Source organism: Anguilla rostrata, chromosome 19 (assembly GCF_018555375.3).
Source record: "Anguilla rostrata isolate EN2019 chromosome 19, ASM1855537v3, whole genome shotgun sequence".
Lineage (NCBI taxonomy): Eukaryota > Metazoa > Chordata > Actinopteri > Anguilliformes > Anguillidae > Anguilla > Anguilla rostrata.
In genome coordinates this window covers 440,113-453,318 of record NC_057951.1, presented here as the reverse complement: position 1 = coordinate 453,318, position 13,206 = coordinate 440,113, and the positions used below count along the sequence as shown (strand labels likewise).

At 45.6% G+C, this 13,206-nt stretch overlaps 2 protein-coding genes across 18 annotated transcripts in view; both read left to right on the top strand.

Annotated features, from left to right (window-relative positions):
• Nucleotides 1-6,273, top strand: part of LOC135245717 (NLR family CARD domain-containing protein 3-like) — a 36,066-nt gene extending 29,793 nt beyond the window's left edge. For 4 of the 6 annotated variants that reach the window (XM_064319001.1, XM_064319003.1, XM_064319002.1 and 1 more), the window contains one exon: nucleotides 1-4,079. In XM_064319001.1, coding sequence (XP_064175071.1) covers nucleotides 1-629 — 629 coding nt within the window. In that variant the 3' untranslated portion in view covers nucleotides 630-4,079. Of the gene's footprint in view, nucleotides 4,080-4,399; nucleotides 5,876-5,946 lie in introns of those variants that run through there. The other 2 variants (XM_064319004.1, XM_064319006.1) reach the window with 2 other exon arrangements.
• The window catches only part of LOC135245714 (NACHT, LRR and PYD domains-containing protein 3-like), a 126,879-nt gene that overhangs the window by 34,322 nt on the left and 79,351 nt on the right, over nucleotides 1-13,206 (top strand). The gene's annotated exons all lie outside the window — the stretch shown is intronic.

Sequence of the window (13,206 nt, the reverse complement as noted above, 5' to 3'; positions counted from 1 at the left end):
ACGGCTGTCAGCTCACACTGGATCCAAACACAGCGCACAGAGAGCTGTCTCTGTCTGAGGGGAACAGGAGGGTGACACACACATGGGGGAGAGAGAAGCAGCCATATCCTGATCATCCAGAGAGATTTGAGCGTGTGCGCCAGGTTGTGTGCAGAGAGAGTGTGTGTGAGCGCTGTTACTGGGAGGCTGAGTGCAGTGTGTCTGAGGAGGGAGTGGTTTATATAGCAGTGACAGATAAAGGAATCAGCAGGAAAGGACGGGGTTCTGACTGTATGTTTGGACTGAATAAAAACTCCTGGAGTCTGAGCTGCTTTAAGCGCGGTCACTCTGATAAACTCAGTTACTCTGTCTGGCACAATAAGAACCCAACACACATACCTGCCCTCACCTCCCCCTACCGCAGAGCAGGAGTGTGTGATGATGATGATGATGATGGTAGAGGAGTGTGTGTGTACAGGGTAGGAGTGTGTGTGGACCGTCCAACCGGCACTCTGTCCTTCTACAGCGTCTCTGACTCTGACACACTGACCCTCCTGCACAGATTCCACACACACTTCACTCAACACACACCCCTCTGTGCTGGATTTGGAGTGTGTGACTCCTCAGTGTCCCTCTGCCAACTGGAGTAGAGACACACACACACGCACGTGCGCGCACACACAAATATGCACGTGCACACACACGCATACACACACACACACGTGCGCATACACACTCGCACACATGCACGCACACACAAATACATACACTCATGTACACACACACACACACCACATTCATATACCCACTCACACACACACACCACACACACTCATATACACATACACCCACATACACACATCCACACACACACACATACATTCACACACACCCTTGCTTTCTCACACTCATGCACACGCACTCACAAATACACACACTGATGTACACTCATGCACACGCACTCACACACCTACGCACGCACACACTCGTGCACACACACTCACACTCTTACACACACATACACACCCTCTCACACCCAATCACACACATGCACACACACACCTACACACATGAACACACACAATCTCTCGCACACACGAACAAACACATTCACCAGTGCACTCTCACGCACACACACATGCATACATATGTACACACGCTCATAACCGTATGCACACACACACTTTCTCTCTCTCTCATACTCAGTCACTCACACACACACCCTCTCTCTCACACACACACACTCACATCCACACACATTCACACAAACGCACGCACACACACACAAACTCATGCACTCACGCACGCACACATACATGCGTGCAGAGACACAAACACGTGTCAACACACACATTCACATTCCCATACGCATGCACACACATGTATAAACACACACACATTCACATTCCCATACGCATGCACACACATGTATAAACACACACACATTCACCAGTGCACTCTCACGCGCACACGCATGCATGCATACATACACACGCTCATAATCGTATGCACACACTCTCTCTCTCTCTCTCTTTCTCTCATACTCACACACACACACACCCTCTCTCTCACACACACACTCACATCCACACACATTCACACAAACGCACGCACACACACACACAAACTCATGCACTCACGCACACACACACATGCCTGCAGAGACACAAACACGTGTCAACACACACACTCCTCAGTGTCCCTCTGCTAACTGGAGTAGACACACACACATGCACGTGCACACACACACACATGCATACACACACACATGTGAGCATACACACTCCAACGCATGCACACACACACACAGACATATATATACACACACTCTCATGTACAGATACACACACTCAATCACACACTCACACATACACACACACACAAAAACACACTCGCACACACACGCATACACACACACACACACGTATATATACACACACACACTCGTATAAACATACACACACACTCAATCACACACTCACACATATATATATACACACTCATATGCACCTAGACTCACACACATGCACTCACACATCTACACACACTCTCGCACAACCAGTCACACACACACCCTCTCTCTCTCACATACACTCCATCACACACACACATACTCTTACACACACCCTTTCTCTCTCAGTCATGCACACGCACTCACAAATACATACACTCATATTTACTCATGCACACGCACACACAGACCTATGCACGCACACTCTCTCACACCCAGTCACTCACACACACCTACACACGGGCACACACAATCACACACACACACACACACGCATGCACACATACACACGCTCATACACACACACTTTTTCTCTCACTCACACACTCACATACAGTATACAGACACACACATTCGCAAACGCACACACACACACACATTTATGCAATCACGCACAAACACAAACGTGTCAACACACACACATTCTCATTCCCATACGCACGCACGCACACACATGTATAAACACACACATTCTCTTACCCATACGCACACACACACATACTCATGCACTCACACATGCATACACATACATGCGTGCACACACCATATACACATATATACACAAACATTCTCATACCCATACATACACACACACACACACACATGTATAAACACACACACATTCACAAAGGCACTCTCACACACACACACACACACATAAAACATACATAAACTCATTCTCTTGCTTGCACACACACTCAAATAAAAAATCACACACACATTCACACAAACGCACGCACACACACTTTCTCTTACCCATACACACACGCCCCCGTGTGTACACATACTCATGCACTCAATCATACTCTCACACATACACACACACATACATGCGTGCACACGCACACACACACATACTCATGCACTCAATCATACTCTCACACATACACACACACATACATGCGTGCACACGCACACACTTTCTCTTACCCATACACACACACAACCAAATGGTAAATGGTAAATGGACTGCATTTATATAGCGCTTTTATCCAAAGCGCTTTACAATTGATGCCTCTCATTCGCCAGAGCAGTTAGGGGTTAGGTGTCTTGCTCAAGGACACTACGACATGCCCAGGGCGGGGTTTGAACCGGCAACCCTCCGACTGCCAGACAATCGGTCTTACCTCCTGAGCTATGTCACCCCATAGGCACACACATACTCATGCACTCACACACATACACACACATGTTCACATCCACAGTCACTCCCACAAACGTACGCATGCATGCACACACATTCACAAATTCACGCACACACAAACACACTCTCACCCGATCACACCTTCTTAGCTGTCCATTGTGTTCGATGATGACGCTTGCTCCGGGGGGTGGGGGGGGGTGGGGGGGGGGGGCGGTTCAGCGTCGTTGACGCTGGTGCCACTTCATGTGGCTGTGGAGGCCGATGCGTGAGCCACACACTCGTCCACAGCTGGGGCAAGGGAACCCAGATGTTGGGGCAATGCCGGCAGCCCTCTGGTGTCGTTGGGCACGTCTTTCGGTCCTCCTCTGTTGGATGGTGTAATGTATTTGCTCGGTCACTCTGCCCAATATTATAACTCCTGTACATAAGAGTAATATCTTTTAGCAGTTCAGGTTAAGCACTTGCTGTCTAAATGTGATATTTTTTTACATTTCAATACATTTATATTGCAGATGTTCAAGGTGTGTTTATGTACTTTTGATTATTAAAACATTAATATAACATTGAGAGTAATAATGCCAAAAGATGGCAGGGTAAAATGTTTTTGAAGTAATAATTCTATCTGCTGTATCTGCATATTTTTTAAAAGAATCCAGTGGCAAACTCCTCCACTTAAATGTGCATTTTACTAGTTTTTATAGTTGCTTTCATTCATTTTCACAAGAGTTCCAATGTGCAAATTTCTGTTGGCAAATGCAGCTGATAGGGAGAATGCAGAATGATCACTGCAGTGTACTTATTTCCTTTCATTACTGTAAACAATGATGGATTGAGTTTCCTTATTAATTCTTTTAGGATTGTTTTTTTTTTTTTTTTTTGCTTTAATTTTCTGTATTTTCAGACAATAATATGCAATGATTAAACCTGAATTATTAAAATATCAAATGTTTTGCTGTTGTGATTTATTATTGTGTGATGTATTGAACTCCTGTGACACAGTAGTACTTATTTCATATTCTGTATGGGATTATGTTTGGGCTCAATTTGAGTAGATCAGCATGGGGCTAAAATCTGCAGTTGAAGCAATGACATTCATCTACAGTAGTGGAAATAAAATCCATTATAAGAGAAGTTGTGTAGTGTCTGATGAATGCTTGCTTCTGTTGCTGTAGTGTAACCACAACTCAATACATTTTGAAAAGGCACTGCTTGTCTATTGAGCTGGTATGTTTATGTTACCTCTCAAATAAATGATTTTCCTGTAGGTTTGAACCTGGATCTGCTGCACATCAGTTGAATGGATTAGACCACTAAGCCAAAACCAGGGCAGAAGTGTGGTTTGCATGACATCCAGTCTCTGAGATGTTCCTGAGACCCTACAGTTTCTCATTTTTTCAGATGCATTTCTGATATCTGCAGTCACACATTACAAATGCATTACAGTATGTTATGATTGCTTTGGTGCAATGTGGAAAAAAAAAATGTGGAAATTTGCCAAACTGACTGGCAAAATTCTTACCCTAAGACACTAATTGCAGTACCTACCCACAAAGTGCACAACTCTAAATCACACTCCGTTTTCACAATACAGTCGTCTCGTACTAGTACAATGTTCCAATGCTTATTGCTAGACATGCAGATTGTGAAATGAAGTCAAGATGTTTGCAATTCTGTCTCATCACTTCCAGCAACGTTGCCCTGGTGAGTCGCATTGCATGATTGGTAATCCCAACATAAAAGGCTGTTTTACAGCACTACATTCAGCAGTGTCTGACAACATGGAGCAGCCCAATGCAGTTGGTACTGATGGACGGGTCATGGCTGTGGCTGAGGTTGTGGTTAAGCAGGTAGAAGAAATATTGTTGTATCGAATGAATTTAGAGCCACAGTGATTGACCATGTCATAAATCCAAGCATAACGATGGGAGAAGCTGGAAGGATTGTAAAGGCCAAACTTAAAAATGTCAACAGTGGCATCTAATAAGAGCTTTTGGACTGAACATTGATAAGCCAATAATTTACTGCAAAATGTGATACTGTAATTACATTACAGGATTGTTGTGTTGGTGTCATTTTATATTATTTCTGTTCCGTGACGAGCCTGTAAGTTATGTTAATCATTTTTATTAGAGACCGCGCAACTCTGCCAGCTTATTCCACATGGGGGAAAATTGTGTTTGTGTTAAGTATTCGTGTGGTAATGTCTGTTCTGTCTGTTCTGATAATGTGATTATTTTTCTTCTATCAGATAAGGCCTGCTGGTGCAAGTTTGTAATGTTGCATTTGTATGTGTTATTTTTACTGTTTACGTGTCAAATGTCTAGAGTGTAAATGTTTCTGTTTAAATGATTGGTTGAATAACACATATCACCGCTATTTTCACCGACCATGTTAAACGTACTCACTCAGCTCCAAAGGCATGCTGATGTTAAACCCATACTCCAATCTGTTTGGAATGACACAAATTCTGCCTAGTCTGTTCAAACATCAGACATATTTTTAACTCTACATATTGTTTATGCCCTGCACCTGAACAAATTGGATGTGCCCATTCTACTGTACCATCTCCTTTGTAAGCTAAGAAGTTCCTTTAAGCTGACTACATCAGAATCTGTACTACTGGTGTTTTATGAGAGCTGAAAATGTACAACATTGTTAATCAGAAATGATATCTGGGTGGGTAAATTGCTGGATATGCTGTAGAACATACTTTGTCATTGATTTATAAATATACCAGTATATCCTGGGCTTTCACTGATGGTTTAATTGTGGTACATATAGCAGTGGCCTGATATGCATTCTACGTTTGCAGTTTGCTTCTACCTGACTGCTTCCCCCCAGCTGGGAAACAGGGGGGCACAACCCCCCCAGCAGGGAAACAGAGGGACCAACCCCCCAGCAGGAAAACAGCGGGACACAGAAGACACTGGGTCATCCCACCATGGATGGCGCAGGAGAGGTAGCAGGTTTTAGCAGTTTGCTAAGGTGGTCTGGGAGGATGGACAGCGTGGGAAAGTGTGGAGGACCGATCGCTCAGTGGGTCAGACTGGTGGAAGATACCACAAGCCAGGCTTAGCTTCCTGATCAGGGCCAATTATGACACCCTGCCTTCTCCTCAGAACCTGCGCTAATGGTTTGGTGCGGATGAGACCGTCCGCTCTGTGCTGCCCCCAAACGAGGCATTTACAAAAAATGTTATATTAGACAGAGGGAACCGGAGTAAGCAGTCAACGTTCTGTCAGACTGTGAGACGGCTCCAGCACAGGGACACAGAGCAGGCCTCCAGCACAGGGACACAGAACAGTGCTCCTTATATGGAGACGTGGTCCTCTCGGGCGAAGGTGGTGCTCCTTATATGGAGACGTGTTCCACTCGGGCGAAGGTGGTGCTCCTTATATGGAGACGTGGTCCACTCGGGTGAAGGTGGTGCTCCTTATGGAGCTCACCCTCCCATGGGAGGAGGGGGCAGAAGCAGCCTATGAGCGGAAACGCCTGAAGTACTCCGACCTGGCAGCGGAGTGTGAGAGTGTAAGGAGTGTAAGGAGGCCGGTTAGAGAGCAACAGTATATCCAGTGGAGGTGGGACGCTGGGGGTTCACCCGCCAGTCAGTGCTCTACCTTCTGGAGAACACGGGCAAGGCAGGGGCAAGGCTGAGGAGGGCAGCTAGAGGGCTGGCCGAGGAAGCAGAGAAGGGGGGCTGGCGCAGAGACAACAGCAGAGGGTGGCAGCTGGCCTTCTGGATCAGTTTGAGCCTCTTTGTGTCCCTGGAGTAGAGGCTCCCAGCCCAGCACACACAGGTGTAGAACAGGACACCGGCCACAATGATCTGGTAGAACATGGCCAGCATCCTGCTACACACACCGAAGGAGCGTAGCCTCCCCAGAAAGAAAAGAGCCTTCAGTCTAGTAGGGCCTCCAAAGACAAACCACAGTATCAAACCATCTATCTATATGATCGGGTGAACATGGTCTATATGTGTTTGTGTGTGTGTTTGTTTGCGTGTGTGTGCATGTTGTGCATGTGCGTGCGTCTGTGTGTATTGATGCGCTGTGTACGTGCTCTGTGTGTACAATAAAAATGAGCATCTTCAGTGCATCAACCAGTGCAGTGTTTCTTTGAAATTACACCCTCATCCTCATGCTAAATGGAATTTCATAAAATCATTATGTGCCGTGGCAGGAGCTTGAAATAGTCGAAAATATCAGAGTATTTACTTTTGCTATTGTACTGGAATACTGGAAACACAAAGTGGATGCCATCTGGTGGTCTTGTGACGCTACTACAAGGGACTGAACTCCAGAGGGTGAGACTCAAGGCACAAGTTGGGAGTTTCTAAAACGTTGACTGCTTACTCTGGTTCCCTCTGTCTAATATAACATTTTTTGAAAAGATCTGAAACTAGGCCCTAATATAGGAAATCAGGAAGGATGAAAATATTTTTCATGGCACTGTACATGAGGTAGACTGGTTTCCTTTAACAGGCTTTAATATAAGGGGCACCAGGGACACACACACTACACAGCCTGCAGAGGAATTCTCAGAAGTTTTCTAATGCCACACACCAGTATGGAGTATATTAACATTTACCACATTTCAGCTTGTGCGCATGTATATTTTGTAATGGAATAGAACACAAAAGCTGTTTTTCATGCCGGAGGAAGACCTTTCATAAGCAGCTCTGACATGCAGTCATATGAGCGCCCAAGGGGGATCGCTAGAGAGCGATGAAACGCAGATCCCTGTCTGACTGAACCCTCCCGTACCCTGGGCAACACAGGTACCAATCGTGCGTCGCCCTGTGGAGCTACCGGCCACAGTCGGCACTGGCACAGTCCGGATTCGACCCGAGGCTGTGAGGCTCATCCATGCACCTCAGCGTGGGGCCTTAACTGAATGAGCCATCCAGCAGCCCCAAGCCTAATTTCAATAAAATGACACCTTGCCAGCATCTTGTTATGTTTCTGTTGTCACTTCACTTTTCAGTTGACTATCTGCTTTTCTCCTGCACAATCTTTGTTTCGGTTTTGTAGTATGGGCGTGATTTTCTCTTTCTCTCTCTCTCCCCTCAGCTGATCACTCTCACCTGTTCTGGCCGCATTCTCATGCACTGGCTAATCACACATTTCATTCACCTGTTCCCTGTTTGCATGTTCACGCTCCATTCAATTATCTCTCATTTCACTCACCTGGTTCTTTTGGTATATATTCTCTGTTTCTCAGATTGTGCCTCCTGTTAACAGTGCCTTTCCAGCGTTTACCTCTCGTTAGTCTGACTCGTGTTTTGATCTTGCCTGTTTACCCGACCACCGATTTTTTGCCTGCCGACTTTGTTTTGCTGATTTCCTGTTCTGACCTCCGCCTGTTTAACGACTTCGATTTTTGCCCCGGTGGATTTTTCTGGTTTTTGATCTTTGCACAAACTGACTACGAGACTGCCTGCTGTATTGTGTACCTTTGAATTAAACATCTCCTTCGGGAGTTTCGACACTCAGTTGTACAAGTCTGCATTTGGGTCCACCACACCCCAACCCGTGACAGAACAATCTGGCCAGTATGGACCCAGCGGACCCAGAGCACCTGCGCAACGCCCTCGCCAGCCAAGGCAGCACTCGTGGGACGGCACGAGCAAGCCCTCCGTGAGATCCGGTATTCGCTGACAGCGCTCGCTGGTCAGATGCAGCAGCTGACCACCCGCCTCCCGGCTCCCGCTCCCGAAGCCCCGACGGCTCCTCCCGACCCGGTCCAGCTCTACACCCACGCAGCCCTCCTGCCCAGGGAGCCGCACATTCCTGCTCCGGAGCGCTACGCTGGAGACTTGGGGAAGTGCAAGGCGTTTCTAATGCAGTGTTCGCTCGACCTTCAACCAGCAACCCACCACTTACAACAACGATGGGAAAAAGATTTCTTGCATCGTGGGGCTGCTGAAGGGATCTGCATTAGACTGGGCCACAGCAGTTTGGGAGAGCCAACCTCCTACAAACTTCACCTGCTCCAGTTTCGTTGCAGAAATGCGAGAAGTCTTTGATCGCCCCGTTTGCGGGAGAGACTATAATCAGCGCCTGCTGTCGATGCGCCAGGGCACGCGCAGCGCGGCGGCATTTTCAGCTGAGTTCCGGACTATCGCTGCGGAATCAGGATGGAACGACACTGCGCTCCAGGGGGTCTTCAGAGACGGGTTGTCCGAGGCTTTGAAGGATGAACTGGCTGCAAGAGACGATCCCGACAACCTCGATGCCCTGATCGCGCTGCTGGCCATCAAGCTGGACAACCGCCTCCGTGAGCGCCGCAGAGAGACGGCCAGACGCCAACCCTCAGCGAGCCCTTCAGCGGCCAGACAGCCAGACCCCAACCCTCAGCGAGCCCTTCAGCGAGATTCAGTTCCAGTCCTGGCACCCCCGAGTTCGACCGCACCCCGCACGCCCAGCGAGGAGCCAGTGCAGCTCGGAAGAGCCCACCTCACGCAAACGGAGCGTATGCGGCGAATCAGGACGGGACTTCGCATTTACTGTGGCACAGCCGGTCACGTATTATCCTCCTGTCCTATTCGGCCAAAAGACATTAGAGTGGGGACCCTGGTGAGCCGTACCACTTCCCCTCCTACCGCCCAGTCTAGCCCACTGCTCGATGCCACACTGGTTCAGGACCAACAACCCCTCAGGCTACAGGCGTTGGTCGACTCTGGCGCCGACAAGAATTTCTTGGACGCCGAACTGGTCGCTCATTTTTGGCCTGCCGACTTTGTTTTGCTGATTCCTGTTGCCTTCCGATTCTGTACTTTTGCCCCGGTGGATTTTTCTGGTTTTTGATCTTTGCACAAACTGACTATGAGACTGCCTGCTGCATCGTGTACCTTTTGAAGGTACGCAATTGTCCAAGTCTGCATTTGGGTCCACCACACTGCAACCCGTGACACATCTATAAGAAATGCTAACTACCATACAAAATGCCAAATAATCTCTGAATTGATAGGAACCACTCAAAGCAGGTACATGAGGCAGACAGGAAATCATCAGGTCAGACGACATGTTCCCACTGTAACAGAATTTAGTACAATATGCACCAGGGAAATACCCACTACACAGCATGCAGTGGCATTCTCCAAAGACTCACTAAGTTATCTCAGTCTCAATAGTAGTTTATAAGCATCACACCGCATATGGTCACATCTCACAGGCATGAAGGCTCTGTCTGTGGTCACACACGCATGTTACATCAGTAATTAGGCATCTCAGCACACAACACAACAGCACACTATAGTGCCTGGGACGGGGGCGGTATATCACCATGGTGGGTGCCAGAGCGTTTCGGGTCCTCTCAGGAGTGCACTCGGGACAGCCCTGAGCTGCATTCCATCCTCCCCATAGCTCTCCATCGCTCCTCTCCCTCATTGCCACGGTAACTGGGAATGTGGAGACTGGCCTAAGCTGAAGTGGCCAGGAGTGCATACAGAAATACAGAAACATACACTTCCCTTCACTACCTTAAGCCTCCAAGCAGCTGTACACCGCAGAACACAGTCTGAAGTGCATTAATCACTGCAGGTTTGCCACTGAATCTACAGGAACTGAGGCAGAGCAGTGAAAGAATGGGCAGTGATTCACTATGTGCGCTCATATAGACATGAAAACTGTCTGAATTGTCTGAATTATTTGTAAAAAAATTTAGTTTACAGCCCTATCTTCTACAATTACTAAGGCATAAGTACACTTATGTAGTTGTGGAAATGACTGAGTTTTGGTCTGATGGGCACTTCCTCGCTTGAACCAGAATCCACCGTTTGGGCTGTTCACAAAGGCCGATAACAGAATAAGCACAGCAAGTACACGAAGCTGTAACGTTCTGAGAGTTCTGAGAGCTAGCCTTGTAATAACTTGTCACTAGATGGGTTACAGTAGCTTTCTCTGGTCAGAGCGTCACAGGCATCAGCATGAAGGTTGGCTTTTTGTGTATTACTGTTGCTCTACGAGTATCATCAAATTGTCATTGTTGTAGACATCATAAATGGTTGCATGCTTTCAGCAAGAACAGGGACACTGATGTTTCTTATTTTTAAGGGACCTTCTATGTTGTGTAAAATTATAGATTCAGTGTTGGCTTTTTTTTTTTTTTACCTAAACAATTTTTATAAGGAAAATATAACAAAAGCAAATGAGGAAGCATCCATCGAAAGGCAAATCAACACTCAAGAGAAGTAAAAATCATGTTCAAAAATGAACAAAAAACAAGCAAACAGAAAAGAAAACAAAAAATAGAATAATAATAATGACAGCATTGCTACTTAAAAAAAAACAACAAGGATTGAGAGCGAGAAAAAAAGATCATTTAAAGAAAAGTAGACAAATGGGATGGAATTGAGAGGTAAAGTTGTATGGAGGGATTGTGGAGTGTGTGGTGTATGCGGATTTGTGTGTATGTATGTGTGTGTGTCATATGTAGGACTGAATATGTAGGAATATGTAGGAAGAACTCGGATGGCATGACAAGAGAAAGTGGGAATTTGTTGTGAGCTTATCTGGGTATATTGGGCCAGGGAAAAATAAAGTAAAAAAAGAGAAGGTGAAACTGTAATGAACATGAAAGGTGAGTGTGTATGCATCAAGTTAGACTGTGTGTAAGTGTGTAATGTGTATGAGAGAGAGAGAGAGAAGAGGAGGGGGGGGGGGGGGGTTGGCTAACCGGTTCATTATTGTTGGATTATAAATTTAGATTATTAATGAATGGTTCACAGTTTTCTCTGAATTGTGAGATTTGATTGTGGCTAGAAGCTGATGTTTTTTTTTAAGGATATGTATCCTGTGAGAAGGTTCAACCATTGCACAGTATTTATGGTATTTAGAGTCCGGGGTGTTTAGAGTGCAGTGTGAGCATATGCCAGTGTCTGCTAGTTCCATTTTATACATCCTGTGTTGAGTAATATGTGCTCTGTGGATTACCTTGAATTGAATTAACTGTAAGTTAGTGTTGTCAGTCATTGTGAATGTGTTGGTGCATATTTGTTGCCAGAAGTCGGCGCTGGGAGAAATGGGCAAATCTACTTCCCATCTTGTAATGGGGAGGTGTATTGTAGAGTCCATATGTGTTAGTAGTTTGTATAGTTTAGAAAGAATTTTCTTCGGAGATGTTATTTTGTCGATTTCTGTTATTAATAATGGTGGCTGCAAGTCATTCAGCGTTATATTGACTTGAGATTTCAGGACAGATTTTAGCTGAAGATATTGAAGGTATTGGTCTCTCCCAACGCCATATCTCTGGATTAGATCTTTAAAAGTAATTAAAGTGTTCTCTTGAAAAATGTGGTGGAGATGTGTAATACCTTTTTGTTTCCATGTGGTGAAATTCAGTGGAGTTTTGTTGAGCTGGAAGTCAGGGTTATGCCAGATTGGGGTGTATTTGCAGGGTGTCAAAGTGGAGTTTGTGATTTTGTTGATTTTCCACCAAGCTTTCAGAGTTGTAGAAATTACAGTGTTCTTAAAGCAGGTGTGGTGTTTTATGTTTATATTGAGGAATGGTAGGTCAGGTGGTGAGATTTCCCTGCATGCTTCTTGTTTGATATCAATCCATGAGTTGTTTTGTTTAGTGGGGTGAGGCCATGTATAGCAATTGTTTGGCCCAGTAGTAATTATGAAAATTTGGTGCATCGAGTCCTCCTTGATTTTTATTTTTTTGAAGAGTACCTAATTTGATTCTGGCTTTTTTATTTTTCCAGTAGAATTTGGTTATTATTGAATCTAGGGAGTTGAACCAGTTGGTGGTGGGTTGGTTTGGGATCATAGTAAACAGATAGTTGATTTTTGGTTAAATTGACATTTTGACGGTTGCTATTCTTCCAATTAAAGTGGTAGGTTCATCCATCGTTGTAGATCATCTTCTATTGTTTTTATTAATGGGTTAAAGTTGAGATGGAATAACTCAGACAGCTTGGGGGAAATGTTGATGCCTAAATACCTGATATTTCCATGGGGGGTGGGGAGGGTCGATTCCTGTGTTGCAGCATTCCAATCATCTCCTTCTAAGGGTAAAATTATAGATTTTGTCCAATTTATCGAGTAGTCAGATATTTTTGAGAATGTTT